The sequence below is a fragment of the Lucilia sericata genome, unplaced genomic scaffold (genome assembly GCF_015586225.1).
Source record: "Lucilia sericata isolate MDLA Ls3-8-SP2 unplaced genomic scaffold, ASM1558622v1 Contig000192F_arrow, whole genome shotgun sequence".
NCBI lineage: Eukaryota > Metazoa > Arthropoda > Insecta > Diptera > Calliphoridae > Lucilia > Lucilia sericata.
Window position 1 is genome coordinate 270,506 of NW_023994220.1, and position 24,938 is coordinate 295,443.

Genomic DNA, 24,938 nt, shown 5'->3' on the forward strand with positions numbered 1-24,938 from the left:
GTATGATTGTTATTAATTAAGAGGTTTTGTTGGAAAAATAGCTATAACTTTGGTTAAAAAAGAGCTAAAGACATAATTTTTTCTATTAAAGAAAGCTAAGACTTCAGACTACACTCTACCAAAGAATATTATAACAAAACTCTAAAAACGTTTAACAAAATTTTGTTAATTTAGAAAAAATTTTAAATTTTCAAAATTAAATTTCGTACAAAATGTTAATATTTTGTATAAACACAGTTAAAATCTGTTATTAAAAGTTAAAACCTAAGCTAAACTATAAATTTCTTTAAAAAGTTTCTCCATTTCTTATTAAAAAGTCTTACTTTTGCTTTAAAATATAAAAAAGTTCAGCAGAACGTATGATTGTTATTAATTAAGAGGTTATGTTGGAAAAATAGCTATAACTTTGGTGAAAAAAGAGCTATTGAGAAAATGCTTTTAAAAAAAGGAAGCTAAGTCTTCAGACAAAAGTTTCCTATAGAAATCTATAACAAAAAATTTAAAACGTTTAACTAATTATGGCTAGTATTAAAAAATGTCGTTGTTTTTATACGTTTTACTTCTCATTTAAACTTCCAGACGCCTGGTTTCTCTTAACTTTTAACTTATTTCTTTTAAATTGTCATTTTAGCAAATTTTATATTAAGAAATTCGAAAAGAAGTAAACAACTTATATAATGTTTTTGAAATTTTCTTACTTTTTTCAATTGACGTCAAAGGCACGTGATTTTTTCTGTTTTGTTTTTGCAACTTTTAATTTCTGTCTGGAGTTGTGGACTTATATAGTAAAAGACCTTTTATGTTAATTTTTCAGCAGAAATTCAAGAGTTCATTGAATTTTAAACTTAACATTTGTCTACCATCAACAAATAAATAAAAAAATTAAAAAAAAAATCTTATTTTTTTTTGTTTTTCATCTCAAAGTTATTTTAGGCTTAAAAAAAAGAGAATTAATTTTTTTCCGTCTGGGTCTTTGACCATTATTTTAAATACTTGCGTAAAAATCCATACCATATCAAATAAAAGGTACAATGACTTAAAAACAATACGTTGTACATAAAATTATCCTAAAAAAAAGAATTGTTTTATAAGAAAAAAACAACCCTGCCAACAATTTCTATCCAAATTGTAACCATAACGTTACAGCTTAATGTTTAAAACAATCTAATTTGATATAATCTGAGTGAATGAAAAGTGACCCCGTTCGGAAGAAACTGTTCCGCCTGTTTAACACTTACTTGATGTGCCCATTTCGTTTCAGTTTCAAGTCACTTTTTTATAACATAAAATTTCGTAAATGTAGTAAATTTCCAGTTTTGCCATAACAATAGAGAAGCTGGAAAGTGTTATGATTTTATACTCTTTTATGATATAAAAGCGACTTTATAATAATTTTTTTTATTTCTCCTTTATTATACTGTTTTGCACTCACTAATCCCTCACTGATGCTTATTTTATATTAAACTATGTTTTAAATATATTAAATTTTAAATTAACACAATTTATTACAAAATCTAAATTTCACAATATATCACACATCTGATCACAATGAAATAAATATATTTACTGAAATGTGCAAACACTTTTCCTTCTGAATTTTGAGAGCAAGAATGATTCTGCATTAAACTATCTTCTTAGTGTATTAAAAAGTGTTAGTTTTTGAAATTTTTATTCTATCTACTTATTATCATTTAATTTTGCTTTTGGTATATTAAAACGCACTAAAATTTAACAAAATTATGATCAAAATTAGAAAGTACTGTATTTTGTTTTTGTAAATTTTTTAACTTAGCACTGAGAAACATAAAATTGAGCCTTTATAGTGACTATTCAGTTCATGTATCCAAAATTAAACTCAAATTTGCTGGCAGGGAAATTACAAAAAGAAACGAAACAAAAATAAAAAATTAAAAATCGTATGATGTTTTTTTTTGTTAGAAGATTAGGAACCATAAAATTTCTATATATAATAGTGTTTTGATAATACTTTTTAAGTCGCGAGCCATCAACATCATCATCATCATCATTGATAATCAGTTTTTTTTATTATAATACTATTTTATAATAGTACTTGATAATATTTTCTAAATGCCTTGGTTTTTTTCTAATACGTCAGTTTTTATTTAAATTTGTTACTTAAATGGAAAGAAAGCATTGTAAATTCTACTCTTTAGTTTGTAACATTAATGAAAAATATTGAATTATTAATTAATTATTAGTCATTAGAAAAACTACCCACTTTATTTGCGCAAATTTAAAGAGAAATTCCCTCTTAGGGGAAATCCAAATGGGCATAACTTTATGGTGATAAAAATATACTATTAACGAGTTTTTACTGTATTTTAAAAATATAAATTTGAACAAAATATAAAAATTTTTAAAAATTAACCAAATTTTGTTAAACAAATTAAAAGTTTTCTAATAATTTTCTTTAAGAAAATGTTCACTAAAGTGTTAGCTTTCTTTAACAGAAAAAACAATCACAATAGCTCTTTTCTAACCAAAGTTATAGCTATTTTTGTAAAATAACCTCTTATTTAATAACAATCATACGTTCTGTTGAACTTTTTTACATTCTAAAGCAAAACTAAGGTTTTTTAATAAGAAATTGAGAAACTTTTTAAAGAAACTCGTAGTATAGCTTAGGTTTTAAATTCTAATAATGGGTTGCAACTTCGTATATGCAAATTAAAAACGTTTTGAAAGAAAACAAATTTTGAAAAATTTTAATTTTTGAAAATTAAAAAAATTTTGTTAAACGTTTTTAAAGTTTTCTAATAAATTTCTTTAAGAAAATTTTCCTTAAAGTGTTAGCTTTCTTTAACAGAAAAAATAATCACAATAGCTCTTTTGTAACCAAAGTTATAGCTATTTTTTTAACATAACCTCTTAATTAATAACAATCATACGTTCTGTTGAACTTTTTTACATTCTAAAGCAAAACTAAGGTTTTTTAATAAGAAATTGAGAAACTTTTTAAAGAAACTCGTAGTATAGCTTAGGTTTTAAATTCTAATAATGGGTTGCAACTTCGTATATGCAAATTAAAAACGTTTTGAAAGAAAACAAATTTTGAAAAATTTTAATTTTTGAAAATTAAAAAAATTTTGTTAAACGTTTTTAAAGTTTTCTAATAAATTTCTTTAAGAAAATTTTCCTTAAAGTGTTAGCTTTCTTTAACAGAAAAAATAATCACAATAGCTCTTTTGTAACCAAAGTTATAGCTATTTTTTTAACATAACCTCTTAATTAATAACAATCATACGTTCTGTTGAACTTTTTTACATTTTAAAGCAGAAATAAGACTTTTTAATAAGAAATAGTGAAACTTTTTAAGGAAATTTATAGTTTAGCTTATAATTTAACATCTAATAATAGTTTGCCACTTTGTTTATACAAAATAAAAACTTTTTGAAAAGAAACAAATTTTGGTAATTTTTAATTTTTGAAAATAAACAAAATTTTGTCAAACGTTTTAAAAGTTTTGTAATAACTTTTTTTTAGGGAAATATTGCCTAAAGTTTTAGCTTTCTTTAGCAGTAAAAATTATCGCTAAATATCGTTTAGCTCAAAAGTTATAGCTATTTTTCTAACATAACCTCGTAATTAATATTAATCATACGTTCTGTTGAACTTTTATAGGACTTTTAAGGCAAAATTTGGATTTTTATTAAGAAAATTTCAAAGTACATTTGTGATTTTACGATCATTGATAACTCATGTGGTTAAAAACGATTAACAGTGCAATCTAAATGATCGAAATCATAAATTTTAATTGTGTTTTCAAAAGACTTACGATCAATGTTTAAATGAGACATTAAAAGATTCGCGATCAAAGCGTTTAAATAGTGGTTTTAAATGCTTCATGATCAAAAGATTCACAGTCAATGTTAAACTGTGACTTTAAAAGACTCACAATCAAATCGAAATTATAATTTACGATCAAATTTTGTTTGTGGTTTCAAAAGTTTCACGATCATTGCTAAACTATGGCTTCAAAAAGATTCGCTATTAAGGCTAAATTTTATATTTAAAAGATTTACGATCAGTGACTAAACTTTGGCTTTAACAGACTTACGATCAAAGCAAAAATTTGGTATTAAAGGATTCGCGATCGCAGCTAAATTTATGAAAAGATAAAATCAAAACTACGATCAACATCACGAGATCAATGCTAAACTGTGACTTTAAAATAATCGCTATTACATGCCTTTAAAAGAATAACGATCACAGCAATTTTGTAACATTAAAAGATTCGCGATCAACTAATGATTGTGTTTACAAAATATTCATGATCAATTCCAAACTATGGCTTTGAAATACTCATGTAATTTTGAATGATTCGAGATGAAAGCTAAACTATGCCTTTAAGAGAATAACAATCAAAGCAATTTTGTAACATTAAAAGATTCACGATCAACTAGTGATTATGTTTACAAAAGATTCACGATCAATGCTAAACTATGGCTTTGAAATACTCACGATAAATGCAAAAGCGTGGTTATAAAGAACTCATGATCAAATAGAAATTGTTTTAATAATTCACGACCAAAGCAAGATCAATGCTAAATTATGACATTAAAATACCCACGATCACATCAAAATTGTACTTTCAAGAAATTCACGATCAATGCTAAACTGTGGCTTTAAAAAGATTCGCTATTAGGGCGAAATTGTACCTTTAAAAGATTAACGATCAGTGCTTAACTTTAGCATTAAAAAATTTTCGATTAACACAACGCTTTAGAAGATTCGTGATCACGGCTTTATATGTTTCACTATCAAATCCTTGCTAAACTATGACTTTAAAATATCCACGATCACATCAAAATTATACTTTCAAGAGATTCACGATCAATGCTAAACTGTGGTTTTAAGAGATTTGCTATTAAGGCTAAATTGTAGCTTTAAAAGATTCACGATCAGTTACTAAACTTTGGCTTTAAAAGACTCACGATCAAAGTGAAACTGTGGCTTTAAAGAATTCGCATCTAAAGTTAAATTGAGTTTGAGAAAGATTCACGTTGAAGCTTTTTTTAAAAAGATTTGCGATCTATACTAATTTATGGCCTTAAAAGACTCACGATCAATTCTAAATGGTGCTTTTCTTAAGTAGTATTTGAATAATTCGTTATATATTCAATTAAATATTTATATAAATTGTACAATTTAGTTTAAACTAATTATTAAGTAAGAAACTAGGTTAAAATCATAAGGGGGTTTTAAAAAAATCCATCTAAAACGTCACAAATCTTGTGCTTTTATTAAAAAATAATAAAAAAAAATTATAATCAAAATTAAAATTTATAATAAGACAACGGATGTGCGTCATTTCTTGTAGTTCTGCCTCTCTGATTATTGAGTCAATAAACTTAATTTCTTGAAATTGTGTCTTTTATTCAGCTTAATCATATTTTAGCATCTGTAGTAAATAATTAATAATAAAATCACACCATATGGCAAAAATTTGTGTTTAGTTTATTATTAAAACTGAAGAGTGATTGGGCGGCATCATTGTTTTCATAGGAAATAATCAGTTTGTTTATAATTTTTTTTGTATTTGTTTCTATTACAATGAACTAATTTAATTGTTTCTACGTTTCAAACTAAAGTTTGGAAAATTATTTGATTTAAAATGTTTTCTTTTTAAAAATTCTTATTAAATATTCAAACAATAATAAAACACACTTCCCTCTACTGCTAACAATACTTTAACATTCACTTTGAAATGATAACATGTCAATTGAGATGATAAGCTAACAACAATGTTGCCAATATGTTAGAAATATTAACAGCGCTAAATTAACAATACTTTAATATTAATTTTGAAATGATAACATGTCATTTGAGATGATAAGCTAACAACAATGTTATAAATATTAACGGCGCTAAATTAAAGTCCTTTGAATGACCATGAACTTTTAACAATTCACTTTGAATGATACATTCACTTTGAAATGATAACATGTCAATTAAAATGATAAGCTAACAACAATGTTGCCAATATGTTAGAAATATTAATGGCGCCAAATTTCTATAAAGTCAAAGAAAAATAAAACACACTTCCCTCTACTGTTAACAATTCTTTAACATTCACTTTGAAATGATAACAAGTCAATTAAGATGATAAGCTAACAACAATGTTGCCAATATGTTAGAAATATTAATGGCGCTAAATTAAAGTCCTTTGAATGACCATGAACTTTTAACAATACTTTAACATTCACTTTAAAATGATAACATGTTAATTAAGATGATAAGCTAACAACAATGTTGCCAATATGTTAGAAATATTAATATTGCAAAATTAAAGTCCTTTAAATGACCATGAGCCTTTAACAACACTTTAACATTCACTTTGAACTGACAACATGACAGTTAAGCTGATAAGCTAACAACAATGTTGCCAATATGTTAGAAATATTAATGGCGCCAAATTTCTATAAAGTCCTTTGAATGGCCATGAACTTTTTTGTCGTTTTATAAAACAACAAACTTTTTTTTCCAGCATAAAATTTGAATTTAATTTGAAACACTCTACTGCATTTTGATTAAAATTTAAAAAACCAACAAAAAAAAATTCAACAAATGTGTACTCGAGTGATTGAACTTTAAAAAAACAAAATCTTTATAAAATCCAATATATACAATCTTCAGTCTTAAGCTTAATAGAAAGCCTTATAAGACTTATTGATGCAATTGAAAATAACAATTTCAAATGCGAAACATTTATTTATTCTAAGTTTTTTTGTTGTTGTTGTTGTGCGGCCTGCAGAGATTTTACACACGTCAAGCGTTTTTATTGTTTTGTATTAAATTAAATTTAAAATAGATTTTTTCTTCATTGCAAATACTAGAGTGAGAGAGTAACAGCCATTGATTAAAATCAATTAAAATATGTTTGTTGTTTTTTTGTAAAAATTAAATTTCTATAAATAATATTATTAATAAATCTTTGTTGTTATTATTATTATTATTCTTTTTATATTTATAAAAAAAAAGCAAATTTGGTACATTATTGACGTCATTAAAGACTTTTTTGCACTTTTGCTAAAGAAATTTCAAAAAATTATACCAATAATAATTTGTTGTTGATTTGATAAAATTAAATTTATGTTTTTATAAATAATATTAAAAACGCTTATTTTATTGTTATTTAAATTGCCATCTTTTTGTATTTATATTTTTGTGAAATTTTGCTAAAGCTGCAATATTCTGGAAATTTAATTGAAAAAAAAAATAATAAAAAAAATTTGAAAATTCTTGATCAAAGGTTGATTTAAAAGTCTAACGATCAAATCCAAATGATCAAAACAATATTTTGGCTTTAAAAGATACCCAATCATAGCTTAAGTTTGGCTTTAATAGATTCACGATCAAAGTCAAATAGTGTTTTAAATAAGATTCACAATAAATAAGAGACTGTGACATTAACAGACTCACGATCAAATCGAAATTTTGAGTGTAAAATATTTACAATTAAAGCTTTTAAAAGATTAGCAATCAAGTTATAATTGTGTTAGTTAGTTATTTAGTTAGTTAGTTAGTTAGTTAGTTAGTTAGTTAGTTAGTTAGTTAGTTAGTTAGTCGTAGTTAGTTAGTTAGTAGTTAGTTAGTTAGTTAGTCTAGTTAGTTAGTTAGCTTAGTTAGTTAGTTAGTTAGTTAGTAGTTAGTTAGTTAGTTAGTAGTTAGTTAGTTAGTTAGTTAGTTAGTTAGTAGTTAGTAGTTAGTTAGTTAGTTAGTTAGTTAGTAGTTAGTTAGTTAGTTAGTTAGTTAGTTAGTTAGTTAGTTAGTTAGTTAGTTAGTTAGTTAGTTAGTTAGTTAGTTAGTTAGTTAGTTAGTTAGTTAGTTAGTTAGTAGTTAGTTAGTTAGTTAGTTAGTAGTTAGTTAGTTAGTTAGTTAGTTAGTTAGTTAGTTAGTTAGTTAGTTAGTTAGTTAGTTAGTTAGTTAGTTAGTTAGTTAGTAGTTAGTTAGTTAGTTAGTTAGTTAGTTAGTTAGTTAGTTAGTTAGTTAGTTAGTTAGTTAGTTAGTTAGTTAGTTAGTTAGTATTAGTTAGTTAGTTAGTTAGTTCGTTAGTTCGTTAGTTTCGTTAGTTTTAGTTAGTTAGTTAGTTCGTTTAGTTAGTTAGTTCGTTAGTTAGTTAGTTCGTTAGTTGTCGTTAGTTCGTTAGTTAGTTCGTTCGTTAGTTCGTTAGTTTAGTTCGTTAGTTAGTTCGTTAGTTAGTTCGTTAGTTTCGTTCTTAGTTCGTTTTCGTTCGTTCGTTGTTTTTCGTTCGTTCGTTAGTTGTTCGTTAGTTAGTCGTTCGTTAGTTTTCGTTCTTAGTTCGTTCGTTCGTTAGTTCGTAGTTCGTTCTTCGTTTTAGTTAGTTCGTTAGTTCGTTAGTTGTTCGTTCGTTCGTTCGTAGTTCGTTTCGTTCGTTCGTTCGTTAGTTAGTTCGTTCGTTAGTTCGTTCGTTAGTTAGTTCTTTCGTTATTCGTTTTCGTTAGTTAGTTGTTCGTTAGTTCGTGTTTTAGTTCGTTAGTTAGTTCGTTCGTTAGTTTTAGCTAGTTAGTTCGTAGTTCGTTAGTTCGTTCGTTAGTTAGTTCGTTAGTTAGTTGTTTTAGTTAGTTAGTTCGTTCGTAGTTAGTTAGTTAGTTCGTTCGTTAGTTCGTTAGTTGTTCGTTCGTTCGTTGTTCGTTCGTTCGTTCGTTCGTTCGTTCGTTCGTTCGTTAGTTCGTTAGTTCGTTCGTTCGTTCGTTCGTTCGTTTCGTTGTTCGTTCGTTCGTTCTTTCGTTCGTTCGTTAGTTCGTTCGTTCGTTCGTTCGTTCGTTCGTTCGTTAGTTCGTTCGTTCGTTCGTTCGTTCGTTCGTTCGTTCGTTTCGTTCGTTTCGTTCGTTCGTTCGTTCGTTCGTTCGTTTTAGTTCGTTCGTTTCGTTCGTCGCTCGTTTCGTTCGTTCGTTCGTTGTGTTTTCGTTCGTTCGTTCGTTGTTCGTTCTTCGTTTTTGTTCGTTAGTTCGTTTGTTCGTTCGTTAGTTCGTTCGTTCGTTCGTTCGTTCGTTCGTTCGTTAGTTCGTTCGTTCGTTCGTTAGTTAGTTCGTTCGTTCGTGTTGTTGTTCGTTTCGTTCGTTCGTTCGTTCGTTCGTTCGTTCGTTCGTTTTTTTCGTTCGTTAGTTCGTTCGTTCGTTCGTTTCGTTCTTGGTTCGTTGTTCGTTTCGTCGTTGTTCGTTCGTCGTTCGTTCGTTCGTTCGTTCGTATTGTTAGTTAGTTAGTTGTTCGTTCGTTAGTTCGTCATTGCTGACCGTTCAGTAGTCCACGCTCAGCCTCAATCTCCCGATATCTTATTAGTCGAAAATCAGCCTTAATTATAGGCTTCAGTGCTCTAGAATCCATCGCGATCATGAGCATTTTAGTATGTACAGATCAAGCTTAAACCTTAATAACCTTAATCTCTAACTAAAAAACTATTGCCTAATACTTAAAACCTCAATTAGAATTTTCTTTGGCTTTCTCTGAAAACACACCTTAATTAATTGACATTTTTTCGCCCTTTTACGAAAATAGAATTTTTATTACAATAGAAAGAAAAAATATTATTAAAAAACACTATAAATCTCATTAAAAATTCCTCAAGTATTTTGTTTTTATCACACTGCTATTACAATATTTTTATTATTATTGTTATTGTTGTGTTTTTTTTTTAAATAAATAAAAATTGTTTCTATAATTCTTAACTAAATATTTGTAATTATTGTTAATATTAATTTAATAACTAATACAAAAACAACAACAACAACAATGTGTGTATAATTTTCATATACACTTCATAATTAATGACGTAAATTAAATAAATAGGGAGACAGCAAGTGAACGAGAGCGACTTGAATTAATAATTTCTAAATGATCTGCTATTGACCGGTGGCCTAAGTGGTTTATTAAATAATAAACGTAAAGTTCACACGTACTTGTAAGAATATTATTTAAAAGTTTATATTAATAGAAAATACTATTTCGTTGTAGTTTGTTGAAAAATCAATTGTTAATCGTAATAAAAGTTCAGGTTTTATAAAGGACTTTTTAATCTTGTGGAATTAATCGAAAACGTGAAACTTTAAGTGGTCCAAGATGAGGCTTAATAGTGGCTTATTTTGTAGATGAAGATCAGTCTCTGTTGTGAGATTTCAAGACTTTAGGAATATGTTCAATCAATAATCATTTAGGGGTCTAAAATCTGGATTCTTTAAGACTCAAGTTTAATTTTAATATTGGATCATTTAGTAGCTTAAGATCACTGTTGATTTAGTCTAATGTCAGGTATAAATCGTTAGTAAGGATCAACTTCAATTGAGGATCATTTAGAAGTCCAAGATCAGACTTAATTGAAGATATTTTACTAGTGATCCAGGATGATCCTCTATGAGCCCCATTTAGACTCATAAATAATCTCAATGGCAGATCTTGTAGTAGTTCATAATCAGCCTCAATCTTCAGTCTCTTATTAGTGGAGTATCAACACGAATATCTAAATTGTAGATACTTTTGTATTCTTCAGATGTGATCTCGATCATTAACCTTTTAGTAGCTAATGATCAAGCTTGGTGATATACAATTTCAGTGGTTTTACTGGACCAAGATCAACCTCAATCTTCCCTTTCTTAGTAGTCGAAGATCAGGCTCAATCGTAGGCTTTCTGTACTTGAGAAACAATTTCGATCGTTTATCTTTAAGTGGCCACAAGATCATACTTTATCTTGGTCTATTTTATTAGATCAGATCGGTTTTAATGTTGAGTCTTTCATTACTCACGAAATGATCGCGATCATTGTGTTTATAGTAGTCTCAATCGTAAATCTTTTGGTAGTACAAGCTCTGTAGTAATCGTCTCTACTTATCATTAGAACATTATGAACAATTAAGGCCGCAATTGCAAAGTTTTTATTAGATCAAGATCAGCTTCAATCTTAACTCCCTAATTAGTGAAAGATCGGACGGGATCATAGTCTTCCTGTACTTAAGAAACAATTTCGATCGTTTATTTCTATCATGATCTTTTTTAAAACACATACATAATATCAATTACAGACCTTTTAGTAGTCCAAGATCAGCCTTAAGTGAAGGCTTTCAATACTCAAGAAACGTTCTAGATCATTGACCTTTTAGTAGTTAAAAAAGTCAGTGATCTGCCCCTATCTTCTCTCTCTCTCTCTCTTAGTAGTCGACGATCAACTTTGATCGTAGGTTTTCAATATGTACTCAAGAAACGATCTCGATCTTTAAACTTTTAGCAGTTAATGATCAAGCTCAATTGTACTCCTTTGAAAACTCGAGAATATTTTCTGTAGCTGATCATTTTATAGTACAAGATCAGTTTTATTCTTTCCATCTCTCTAAGTAGTCGAAGAAAGATCAGACGACAAAAACTTGGTCTTTCAGATCACAGGAAAGAAACTCAATTATAAGTCATTGAGAAGACTATAGCCAGGCCAAATGACCTTGTTTTCAAAACTCAGGAAACGAACCCAATTGTGAGTCATTTAGTAAACCAATTGTTGCTCTTCTCGGCAGCCAATGATCGTTATGAACTATCTAAAACGTTGATTATTTAATACTTGAATAAGAATAAGATCATTATAAAGATCTACTTAACAACGGTTAATGATCTAGATCAATTATACTCCTTTGCAAACTCGAGAATAGTTTCTGTCATTTAGTAAACCAATTGTTGCTCTTCTCGGCAGCCAATGATCGGTCTTATGATCGTTATGAACTATCTAAAACGTTGATCATTTACTTGAATAACAATAAGATCATTATAAAGATCTACTTAACAACAGTTAATGATCAAGCTCAATTATACTCCTTTGAAAACTCGAGAATAGTTTCTGTAGCTGATCATTTTATAGTACAAGATATATATATATTCTTTTGATCTCTCTAAGCAGTCGAAGGAAGATCAGATCACAAAAACTTGGTCTTTCAGATCACAGGAAAGAAACTCAATTATAAGTTATTTAAAAGACAAAAGCCAGGCCAAATGGCCTTGTTTTTAGAAGCCAATGATCAGGCTTAAACGTAGACTTTCGAAACTCATTAAACTCGTTGCTTTTCTCGGCAGCCAAATATCAGTCTTATAATGGTTATGAACTATCTAAATCGTTGATCATTTAATACTTGAATAAGAATAAGATAATTACAAAGATCTACTTAACAATAAAAATTTTCACTTTTATTTACATTTTCTTTTCATTTGATAAACAACTCCCTTATAGGTGCAATAGGCATTACATTTCTTCTAACAAACACGCAAATAATACAATTTAATTTCTACAATTACAATTACGTCGAAAATAGTAAACAAACCAAAACAATAATAAACTTTTATGTAAAAATCTATTTAAAAAAATTCTATATTTGTAAATAAAAGTTAACAATACAATAATTTTAATAAATTTAACAAACAAACGAATAATAGAGTTAAATACAATTTCATTTAACATGTAAACAAGATAGACAGACAACAAGTAAACAAAATACTTTCAGCTCCCAAAACAAGAGATGACACTACACATAGACTACTTTGACGTATTTGAATATTTTTGAAAAGGGCCTGCAACATCTTGTTTTCCACATCTGTCATTCTAAATTAATTTTCCTTTTTTTTTTCTCTCTCAAGATAAACGTCAATATTTTGCATTGAATTTAACACGAATTGACTGACCTCGACTTGGTTTTAAGTTGTTGGCTACAGCAGAAAAAAAAAACTAAAGGATTTTGACACGAGTGCTGTTTAAATCAGAAAAAAATCTTTTTTTCTTTTTGTCTTTTTTATTTGATTTAAATGCAACAACGATCGTACATATGTTGTGGTTTTCTATATGTAAATAAATAGAATTTTTTTTTAACAAAAGTTTTAAATTGAATAACATTTGTATTGTTGTTATACTTGGCTATTTTATGCATTTGATTTGCATAAGTTTTGTAATCTACAAAAATAAATGCATGTAAAGCAAATAAGTTGAAGAAAACGAAAACGATATTGAATTGTACCAACGGAAATCACAATTACGGCGGCTAAACTACAGACAAAAGTAGGCATGTGGAACTTTAAAAGTTGCTGCTTAAGATCATCTTTAAAAATCGATCTTTTAGTAGCAAAGATCAAACTTATTCGTTGACTTTCAGCGCTTAAAAAACGATCTTTGGAAATCACAATTTAAGCGGCTGAACTACAGACAAAAGCAGGCGCATGGATCTTTAAAAGTTGCTGCTTAAGATCATCTTTAAAAATCTATATTTTAGTAGCAAAGATCAAACTTATTCGTTGACTTTCAGCGCTTAAAAAACGATCTTTGGAAATCACAATTTAAGCGGCTGAACTACAGACAAAAGCAGGCGCGTGGATCTTTAAAAGTTGCTGCTTAAGATCATCTTTAAAAATCTATATTTTAGTAGCAAAGATCAAACTTAATCGTTGACTTTCAGCGCTCCAGATCCATACCCTATCATGGACTCTTTTAAACGCACGAATATTCTCAATTGTAGATGTTTTCGTAGTCCAATATCGGCCTCAATTATTGGTCGAAATTTAGCCGCAATCTTATTCTTTCAGAGCTCAAGAAACGATCGCAATCATTGGCATTTTAGTGGTTAAAAATCAAGCTCATTCGTGTTCGATTTTAAACTCTTGAATATTCACAATTGTAGATCTTTTAATAGTTTAAGATCAGCCTCAATATTTGCTCTCTTATTAGTCGAAGTTTAGCCACAATCGTAGGCTTTCAGAACTCGACCTTCGCTCTCTTATCGTAGGCTTTCAGAACTCAAGAAATTATTACGATCGTTGGCATTTTAGTAGTGAAATATCAAGCTCAATCATGGTCCATAACAAACTCAAGAACAATATTAATCGATGATCAATCTTTGCTCCCTTATTAAGCAGGGATCGATCGCAATTGTAGACGTTTTCGTAGTCCAATATCGGCCTCAATCATCGATCTCTTATTGGTCGAAAGTTAGTCTCAATCGTATTCTTTCAGAGCTCAAGAAACGATAGCGATCATTGGCATTTTAGTGGTTAAAGATCAAGCTCAATGGTGTTCTATTTCAAACTCTTGAATACTCACAATTGTAGATCTTTTAATAGTTTAAGATCAGCCTCAATATTTGCTCTCTTATTAGTCAAGGTTTAGCCACAATCGTAGGCTTTCAGAACTCGGCCTTCACTCTCTTATCGTAGGCTTTCAGAACTCAGGAAATTATCACGATCGTTGGCATTTTAGTAGTGAAAGATCAAGCTCAGTCAAGGTCTATTATAAACTCAAGAACAATATCAATCAATGATCAATCTTTGCTCCCTTATTAAGCAGGGATCGGTAACAATCTTAGATGTTTTAGTAGCCCAAGATCAGCCTCAATCTTCACTCTCTTATTAAACGAGGATCAACCTTAAACATAGGCCTTCAGTGCTTAAGAAACAATCTCGATCGTTGGGATTTTGGTGGTCAAAAATCAACGTCAATCGTGTTCTATTTCAAACTCATGATATTCTCAATTGTAGATCTTTTCGTAGTAAAAAATCGTCCTCAATCTTCGCTCTCTTATTAGTAGATGATCAGCCTCAATCATAGGCTTTGAGAACTCAAAGAATGATCAGAATCGTTGGCATTTTAGTAGTGAAAGATCAAACTCAATCATGGTCTATTACAAACTCAATAACAATATCAATCGATGATCAATATTTGCTCTCTTATTAAGCATCAATCTTAAATGTTTTAGTAGCTCAAGATCAGCCTCAATCTTCACTCTCTTATTAATCGAAGATCAGTCTTAAACATAGGATTTCAGAGCTCAATAAACAATCTCGATCGTTGGGGTTTTGGTGGTTAAAGATCAACGTCAATCGTGTTCTATTTCAAACTCATGAATATTCTCAATTGTAGAACTTTTAGTAGTCAAAAATCGGCCTCAATCTTCGCTCTCTTATTAGTGGATAATGAGCTTCTTCAGTGCTTAAGAAAAGATCTCTAGCGTTGACATTTCATTGTTTAAAGATCAAGCTCAGTCGTTATCTATTATAAACACTGTAACAATCTGCGCTCTATTATTGATTTGGGGATCAGCCTTAATCGTTATTGTTTTAGGAGTCCAAGATAAGCCTTAATCATAGCTCTCTTAATAGTCTAAGATCAACCTCAATCGTAGGCTTTCATGGCTCACAACACTATATCGATCGTTGGGATTTTAGTACCTTATAATCAAATTCAATCGTTGCCTTTTAGAGGTCAAGAAATTAACTGATTCTTGGATATTTAGACAATGAATAAGCACAACCTTGCTCTTTTAGATGTCAAGGAACAAAATCATTTTCGGATCTTTAGTAGTCGAGGAACAGGTTCAATCTTGGATCATTGAAAAGACGAGATTGAAAATTTTTAGTCAAGAATAAGCGCTATTATGCACGCTTTACAAGACAAGGAATAAACTCATTTGCAGATTTTTAGTACTAAGAAAACAAGCTCAATCTCGGAGCCTTTGCAGCTCTATCTTCTACTTCTGTAGAAGCCATAGGTTTCTACAGATGTTCAAAATCAATCTTAATCGTAGATTAACAGAAGCTTTCATTAGTCGTGGAAAAACCCAATCGTGGAATGTTTAATAGTCGAAGAAACAAACTTAATCGAAGCCAGGAAGAACCAAATCAAGGTTCAGTTCATAGTCGAAGAACTGCTCAATCTTAGATCGTCTAATAATCAAGAAAGAAACTTAATTAAGAAGCTTCCATTAGTGGAGAAACAAATCAATCAAGGATCGTTTGATAGTCGAAGAACAACGCAATCTTAAAACGTTTAATATTCAAGAATGAAACTAAATTGAGGATCTTTCGAGAGAAACAACTCAATCGTTTAGTATTCGCTTTTCATTAGTCCATTAAGAACTCAATCGAAGCTCAAACTTGGATCGTTTAATAATTATGAAAGAATCTTTCATTCTTTGAGATACAACTTAATCGAGGAACTCAATCTTGTTTGATACCAAGAAAGAAATCCAATTAAGGATCTTTCATAAGTCGAGAAACAACTCAATCGTTTATCGTTTGGTATTCGCTTTTCATTAGTCCAAAGAACTCAATCAAAGCTCAAACTTTAATCGTTTAATAATTCTGAAAGAATCTTTCATTCGTCAAGAAACAACTTAATCGAGTAGGATAGTCGAAGAACAACTCAAACATGCATCGTTTAATAGTCAAGAATGGAATTCAATTGAGGAGCTTTCAACTCAACCGTTGATCATTTAGTATTAACTTTTTATTAGTTCTGAAAGATCTCTATCAAAGCTAAAATTTGGATCGTTCAGTAATCCTAAAAGAAACTCAGTTAAGGAACTTTTATTAGGCGAAAAACTACTAAAATGTGGATCGTTAAGCCCAGCGAAGAACCAAGACAATTTTTGATCTTTTAATAATCAAGAAAGAATTTCAATTGACGAGCTTTCATTATTCAAGGATCTATTCAATCGTGCCGAAGAACTTTTCAATATTAGATCGTTTAATGATCAAGAAAGAAACTCAATTGAAAAACTCAATCGTGGATCGTAGAAGAAGAGAAAGATGCCGTGATGGATCGTGAATTTTAATAATCAAGAAAGAATTTCAATTGACAAGCTTTCATTATTCAAGGATCTATTCAATCGTGCCGAAGAACAGTTCAATATTAGATCGTTTAATGATCAAGAAAAAAACTCAATTGAAAAACTCAATCGTGGATCGTAGAAGAAGAGAAAGATGCCATGATGGATCGTGAATTAGTCGAGGAACATACTTTAAATTTAACTTCTTCTTGATTTGTTACTGCAGTTCTAACGTCTGCCGCTAACATTCTAAATCTTCTCTACCCCCAAGATAAATCTTCCAGAAGCTTAAGAAACCCCCAAGATAAACTTAGTAAACGATCAAAAGCACATGTCAGTACGCGTGCGCTGGTATAAAAACTACAAAGACTGCGTAGAAAATTTGCATTAAATTAAAATAAAAGTCAATATTCTTGTCAAAGGTCACTAAAAAAAAAAACAGACACACACATATTGAATTGATGGCTGTTACTAGAAGATGCTACAGATGATAATGATGTTGATGCTGCAGTTGAGAGGAGATGCCAGAACGAACAGATGATCGTTTATGGTATGTGAAAATACTATGATTATAGAGTGTGTTTATACTAAATATAGAATACTAAATGAATTGAAATGAATGAATTTCAAATAAGCATAAAGACACGTTTTACTTATGATAATGAAATTCTATATATTTTTTATAAAAATATTTCATTTTAATTGCTTTATTAGCAAAATGTTTTTAAAATAAAGCCAAATCATTTTGAAAAAAAAAAAAAAACTGATGAAATTTTTGTTATCAGTTTTCAGATGATTAGGTTATTCTAAGTACACTTGTACTTAAGACAAAATAAGATTGAAATTAATAAGAATTTCGAACAAAACAAGTTTTCTGATCATTTTGTTCTTTTTTTATTAAATAATTTACTTTCTAACATAAATTTCTTTCAAGCACTAACAAAATAACACCCAATTCCAAAAAAATTTCTCAGCCAAACAATAGAAAAATCATAATCCCAATTTTATTTAATAATATTTTTTATTATTATTATTATTTAATTCTTCTTAATAATACGTTCTCAATGCAAATACAATTTATAAGCAATTATGACTACAATAGCACTTAAATACTGTCCCCAACAAGCGCAATTGTTGCTAAACCTACTGCCAGTTGAGGGATATAAAGTCATGGTGGCATATAATTTTAAATCTTTATAGGGATCTATAGTATTTTCAGCTATTTCTTCCAAAGTTTTATTATTCATTAGATCATTACTATCATCAATAGCTGCGGAATTTGGGATCTCATCATTTGCGTCATCAAATTTATCCGATTCAGTGGAATAATTGGGAAATTCAACTGGTTTATAAAAGAGAAATTGTTGTATTAAATAAATTATTTCAAAATTTGTCACCTACCTTCTCCTCCGGTGGCAAAACGTAAAATTTTACTGCTATCACTCCAGCCATAATGATTACGTGCCAAAACTACCACCTGATAAATACTGGCGGGATGTAAACCATGCAGGGTATAGGTGGTGGTATAAATGGGACCTATAGAGAGCGGAAAATGAAAAAGAATTAAAAAATTTATAAGAAGAAATAAAATTTTGGAAGTTGTAGTCAAGGATCAAGATCAATAGAAAATCTTTTGGAAATCCAAAAACAAGATAATTGGAGAAACTTTAAGAAATCAAGAAACAAACTCAATTTTGAGGATCTTTTGGAGATCAAGGAACTAGATTGAACATAGCACTTGGAATGACAAGACAAAAGATTAGTCCCAAAACTGTTGATAGTCAAAAAACAAGCTCAATCTTTGATTTATGGTTGACAATAAACAAACTCAATCATAGATCTGACGATAATCAAGCCACAATATCAATCGAGGATCTTTCGGTAGTCAAGAGACAAGATGAATAGTAAATCATTGATTGACAAGGGACAAGCTCAATTGTGGATGACTATTTGATAAGGAATTAGATCAATCGTGGGTCATTGAAGGACAAGCAACCGTTGATCTTTGGAAACAAACTCAATAATAGATCTTTCGGAACATGATTAATCGTAAATCTTTCGATAGTCAAGGGACAAAATAATCTAATGATCTATGGTTCATAAAAGGCAACCTCAGTCGTGGATCTTTCGATAGTCAAGAGACAAGTCCAATCGTGAATCTTTGGCTGACAAAGAACAAGCTCTATCGCGATCTTTGTCTGACAAAGAACACGGTCTATCGTGATCTTTAGCTGTCAAAGAACAAACTCCATAGTGGATTATCTAAAAACCAAGGAACAAGATGAATCGCAATCATGGATCTCTTAGTAATATTTGACCTGCTAAATAATGAATCTTTAGTTGATAAGGAAAAAGCTCAATCGAGGATCTTTCCGAAGTCACAGAACTGGCTCATATATCATGGATTTTTAGTTGAAAAGAAATGAGCTCAATGAAGGTTTTTCCATAGTCAACGAACAAGCTCAAACGTTGATCTTTAATTGATTAGGAACAAGCTAAATTGTATAACTTTCCGCAGTCAAATAACAAGCTCAATCGCCGATCTTTAGTTGACAAGGAACAAGCTTAATGGTAGACCTTTTCGTAGTCAATGAACAATCTCAATCGTGGAACTTTCCGCAGTTGAAAGACACGCTCAATCTTGGATCTTCTAAGGTCTAAGAACAAACTCAATCGTGGATCTATAGTTGACTAGGAACAAGATCAATAGTAGGTCTATTTAGAGGATCTTTCGGAGGTCAAGGAACAAGCTTGGAGTGGCAAGACCGAAGATTAGTCCCAAAACTGTTGGTAGTCAAAAAACAAGCTCAATCTTTGATCTATGGTTGACAATAAACAAACTCAATCATAGATCTGACGATAATCAAGCCACAATATCAATCGAGGATCTTTCGGTAGTCAAGAGACAAGATGAATAGTAAATCATTGATTGACAAGGGACAAGCTCAATTGTGGATGACTATTTGATAAGAAATTAGATCAATCGTGGTTCATTGAAGGACAAGGAACCATTGATCTTTGGAAACAAACTCAATAATAGATCTTTCGGAACATGATTAATCGTAAATCTTTCGGTAGTCAAGAGACAAAATAAATAGCTGATCTTTGGTTCATAAAAGGCAACCTCAGTCGTCAAAACTAGATCCTTTCGTAGTAGAATAACAATCGCAATCATGGATCTCTTAGTAATATTTGACCTGCTAAATAATGAATCTTTAGTTGATAAGGAAAAAGCTCAATCGAGGAACTTTCTGAAGTCACAGAACTGGCTCATATATCATGGATCTTTAGTTCAAAAGGAATGAGGTCAATGAAGGTTTTTCCATAGTCAACGAACAAGCTCAAACGTTAATCTTTAATTGATTAGGAACAAGCTAAATTGTATATCTTTCCGCAGTCAAAATAACAAGCTCAATCGCCGATCTTTAGTTGACAAGGAACAAGCTTAATGGTAGACCTTTTCGTAGTCAATGAACAATCTCAATCGTGGACCCTTTCCGCAGCTGAAAGACACGCTCAATCTTGGATCTTCTAAGGTCAAAGAACAAACTTAATCGTGGATCTATAGTTGACTAGGAACAAGATCAATAGTAGGTCTATCTAAAGACAAAGAACACGCTTAATCGCGGATGTTTACTTGACCAATTGCGGATCTTTTTATAGTCAAAGAAGAAGCTCAATCTTGAATCCTTCGTCGACAAAGAACAAGATCAATCGTAGACCTTTCCGTTATCAATATACCATTTGAATCGTGAACCATTCTGCTGTCAAAGAACCTGCTCAATTATGAACCTTCAATTAACTAGAAACAAGTTCAATCTATCGCTTTCCTTAGTCCAAGTTCAAGCTAATTAACGGACCTTTCCACAGTCAAAGAACAAGCTCAATTGGAGATCTTTAGTTGATTAGGAATAAGTGCAATCGTAGACCTTTCTGCAGACAAAGAACACGCTCAATTGCAGATCTTTAGTTAACCAAGAAAAAGCTCAATCGTGGATATTTCCATAGTCCAAGAATAAGCCCAATCTTGAATCCTTGGTTGGCAGGGTACAAACGCTAGAGTGAATCTTAAGTTAACTAGGAACAAGCTCTATCGTAGGTCTTTCCTTAGTCAAAGATCATGTTCAATCGTGAATCTTCAGTTGTCCAGGAACAGGCTCATTCATGAATCTTTCCGTAGTCAAAGAACAAGCTTAATCTTGGATCCTTGGTCGACCTTTTAGTAGTCGAAGAACAAGATCTTTTCTTGACTATTAACAGACTCAATCATATATCTTTCCGCAGTCATAGATCATGCTCAACCGTGGATCTTTAGTTGACTACGAAGAAGCTGAATAGTGAATATTTCCACTGTCAAGGAACTAGATCGATCTTAAATCTTTCATCGACAAAGAATATTTTGTTGACTTGGCATTAACCAAGCTCAATTGATCTTTTATAGAACAAGAACAAGATCAATCGTAGATCATTAGTTGACAAGGAGCAAGTTCATTTGCGGTTCTGTATTCAGGGAAAAGCTCAATTGTGGAGCTTTCCTTAGTCAAGAAACAAGTTCAATCCTAGATATATTGTTGGCAAGCAACCAGGTCAATCGTGGCTATTTGAAAGTCAAAGAACAATATCGCAGTCATATAAAAATCATGGATCTTTCTGCATACAAGAAATAACAACAATTGTGGATCATTTAGTAGACAAGTAACAGTAACAATTCTGAGTCTCCTTGTCGTCTAGGAACGAACTAAATCATAGATCTTTACCCGGCAGGAAACAAAGCTAATCGAAGAAAACAAGTTCAATCATTAATCATTTAATAGACAAGAAGCAGCCCCAATTCTGGATATCATTTTCACTTAGGAACTAACTTAATCGGAAATCTCTCTGTAGTAAAATTACAAACTTTATCCTCTCTATATCCAACCTGTGGGAACAATTTCATGGGTAAGTGTAATATCACAACTGTTGCGCAAACCACCCACGCATTACAAACTTATATAAAATTTGTGGAATTTCCAAAACGTAAACATACTAAACCCCTAAGAATTTCTTGAAAATACTTTGAAATTCTTTACCTATTGATATCGAAGAGGGTATTGTCAGCTCCGTCCATTCAGCGGCATATTGCGCTGTCACCGTTGTTGTTGTCGAGTATACAAAACTGCTGTCTGTGAATAAAATAAAAATAAAAAAAAACATTTGTAAATTCCCCCTCTCAAATTAATCAATTAATCTTAATATACACTTTCGTGTTTACTGCTACTACTACTCACCAGATGGTACTTGTCTAAATTTAAGTTTAAATTCAATAATTGGCGAGTAACTTTCAGTTTGCCACACCAGTATATGCGCCGTGGGACTCTGCATGTCAGGGCTAATCTTAAAAGTGCATGGCATTGGACGGAATGTTACCTCCATATAAGCACTTTGCACTCCAATCGTGTTCTCCGCTCTACACTCATACATACCCATATCAATTTCACGGGCATTTTTAACAATTAAAGAATGTTTCATATCGGAATAGTAACGTTGTGTTGTCGTTTGATTTGGCGATAATTCTTCGCTGTCTTGGCGTCCAAAGAAGGAACCGTAAGTAATGGGTTTGCCGGCATGAAACCATTTAACCTTAGCTAAGGGAGCTGATTCGACGTAGCACTCGAGTTGTAGGCGACCACCAATTTTGGAATAGTAGATTTTGCGTAAAGTACGAATTTCGGGAGGGACTGTAGGTAAGACAGTAGGTGAGAGCAAAGGGGAAAGATGTTAAAAGAGCAAAACTTTTTAACCGGACTATCTATAGTCTGGAGTCTAGTCTATAGTCTGGACTGTAGTCCAGTCTATAGTCTGGACTATAGTCTAGTCTATAGTCTGAACTATAGTCTGGACTATAGTCTGGTCTATAGTCTGGACTATAGTCTGGACTATAGTCTGGTCTATAGTCTGGACTATAGTCTAGTTTATAGTCTGGACTAAAGTCTAGTCTATAGTCTGGATTGTAGTGCAGTTTAAAGTCTGGATTATAATCTAGTCTATAGTCTGGATTATAGTCTAGTCTACAGTCTGGACTATAGTCTATAGTCTGGACTACAGCCTAGTCTTTAGTCTGGACTATAGTTTATTCTATAGTCTGGACTATAGTCTGGTTTATAGTTTGGATTATAGTCTAGTCTATAGTCTGGACTAAAGCCTAGTCTTTAGTCTGGACTATAGTTTGTTCTATAGTCTGGACTATAGTCTAGTTTATAGTCTGGATTATAGTCTAGTCTATAGTCTGAACTATACTGTAGGCCTTAATCTGGACTATAGTCTATTCTATAGTCTGAACTATAGTCTAGTCTTTAGTCTGGACTATAGTCTAGTCTATAGTCTGGACTATAGTGTAGTCTTTAGTCTGGACTATAGTCTATCCCATAGTCTGAACTATAGTCTGGACTATAGTCTGAACTACAGTCTGGACTATAGTCTAGTCTAAAGTCTGGACTATATTCTAGTCTTTAGTCTTGACTATAGTCTAATCTATAGTCTGGCCTATAGTCTATTCTATAGTCTGGACTATAGTCTAGTCTTTAGTCTGGACTATAGTCTAGTTTATACTATTGTCTGCACAATACTCTAGTGCATAGGCTGGACTATAGTCTGGTCTATATTCTGGACTATAGTCAATTCTATAGTCTGGAGTATAGTCTAGTCTGTAATCTGGACTATAGTCTAGTCTATAGTCTAGACTATATCCTTGTACCTAGTCTGGACTATAGTCTAGTTTATAGTCTGGACTATAGTCCAGTCTGTAGTCTGGACTAAAATCTAGTCTGTAGTCTATACAATAGTCTAGTCTATTGTCTGGACTATAGTCTAGTCTATAGTCTGGACGATAGTCTAGTCTATAGTCTGGACGATAGTCTAGTCTATAGTCTGGACGATAGTCTAGTCTATAGTCTGGACTATAGTCTCGTCTATAGTCTGAACTATAGTCTGGACTATAGTGTATTCTATAGTCTGAACTATAGTCTAATCTAAAGTCTGGACTATAGTGTATTCTATAGTCTGAACTATAGTCTAGTTTTTAATCTGGACTATAGTCTGGACTATAGTCTAGTCTATGGTCTGGTCTAGTCAGAAGTTTATTCTACCATCTTATAAAACTTACACAACACCACCAATTCCACACCATCGGACACAGCTTGACCACCCACACCATTCTGCCCGATACACTCTATATTTCCCGACATATTACGCGATTTAATTTCCACTATATGTATCTGACGATTACCCACCAAATAATCAATTATGGTCTCATTATTATGAACCCAACTGACGGCGGGTTGAGGGACACCCTCAGCTTCACAAATTATTTCCAAAACAGCACCTATAGGCAGTTCTATATAACCGCTAGGAGTGGTAGAAATGCGTGGGGCATATTGTACTTCTATGGCATGGGGCTGTAAAGCTTTACCCGTGCTAGTGATAATTTCACAATAATATTTGCCCGTATCCTCAGCCTGGACATTCATAACCTCTAGACTGCCATTGGCTAGCAAATGTAAACGTTCCATAAAAACAGGTTCTGAGCGAGGGGACTCCAATAGGAAGTCTTCTTCTTTTAACCAGCGTACCGAGAGATAAGGCACTAATTTTGTGAAAATTTTTATTAATTTTTTTATTTTTGTTTTTTTTTTTTAAGAAACTTACACTTGTAACCACAGGGCAATAAAACATTATCGTTTTCATAGGTTTTCACAGTAGTGGGCACGGTATAAAAATCTCTACTATATAGTTCATCATTTGGCACTAAATTTAACTCTTGGCCTTTGATATGGATTAATAAAGTTAAATTTATTATTAAATAACAAAATTTTGTAATAAAACTCATTTTTTTCTAGCTAAAGGCCTCTTTTTTTCTAACATAAAACTTTTTTTTAATATTTTCTTAAATTTTTTTTCTTAAGTTTAAAAGAATTTTTCTTTAATTTTAACCGAATTTAACGTTTAAATTGAATTTTACACCGCTTGAGCCCAACGCTCAATTTGAACTGTTTAATTTGAAAATAACGTCACATCTTGATCTTGTCATTTTTTTCTATATTTTGGTCATCGCTTTTCATGACATTTTTTTCTGTTTTTTTTTGCTCATCACAACAACAAAAATATCAAGTAAATTGTACAGACTTTACAGAATAGAATTGATGACATACACGAAAACAACAATAACAACAACAACAACTAATGATAATACTCTTACTTATTTACTACTAATAATCAAATAATTGTTCGCCTGCGCATTTGTTATTGTTATTTTGTTATTGTTATTATTATTCAATTAAGAGACGGACGTGCTTTTATTG

The 24,938-nt window shown here is 31.1% G+C and overlaps 1 protein-coding gene across 1 annotated transcript; it reads right to left on the bottom strand.

Moving 5' to 3' along the window:
- Positions 1–17,604: 17,604 nt before the first annotated feature.
- LOC119601835 (neogenin) lies at positions 17,605–24,638 on the bottom strand. Its single transcript, XM_037953019.1, has 6 exons — positions 24,286–24,638; positions 23,744–24,223; positions 21,870–22,319; positions 21,672–21,764; positions 18,004–18,138; positions 17,605–17,944 (listed from the first exon to the last, which is right to left on the bottom strand). The coding sequence occupies exons 1-6, from the start codon at positions 24,464–24,466 to the stop codon at positions 17,664–17,666; spliced, it is 1,620 nt and encodes a 539-aa protein (XP_037808947.1). The 5' UTR covers positions 24,467–24,638; the 3' UTR covers positions 17,605–17,663.
- Positions 24,639–24,938: the final 300 nt, after the last annotated feature.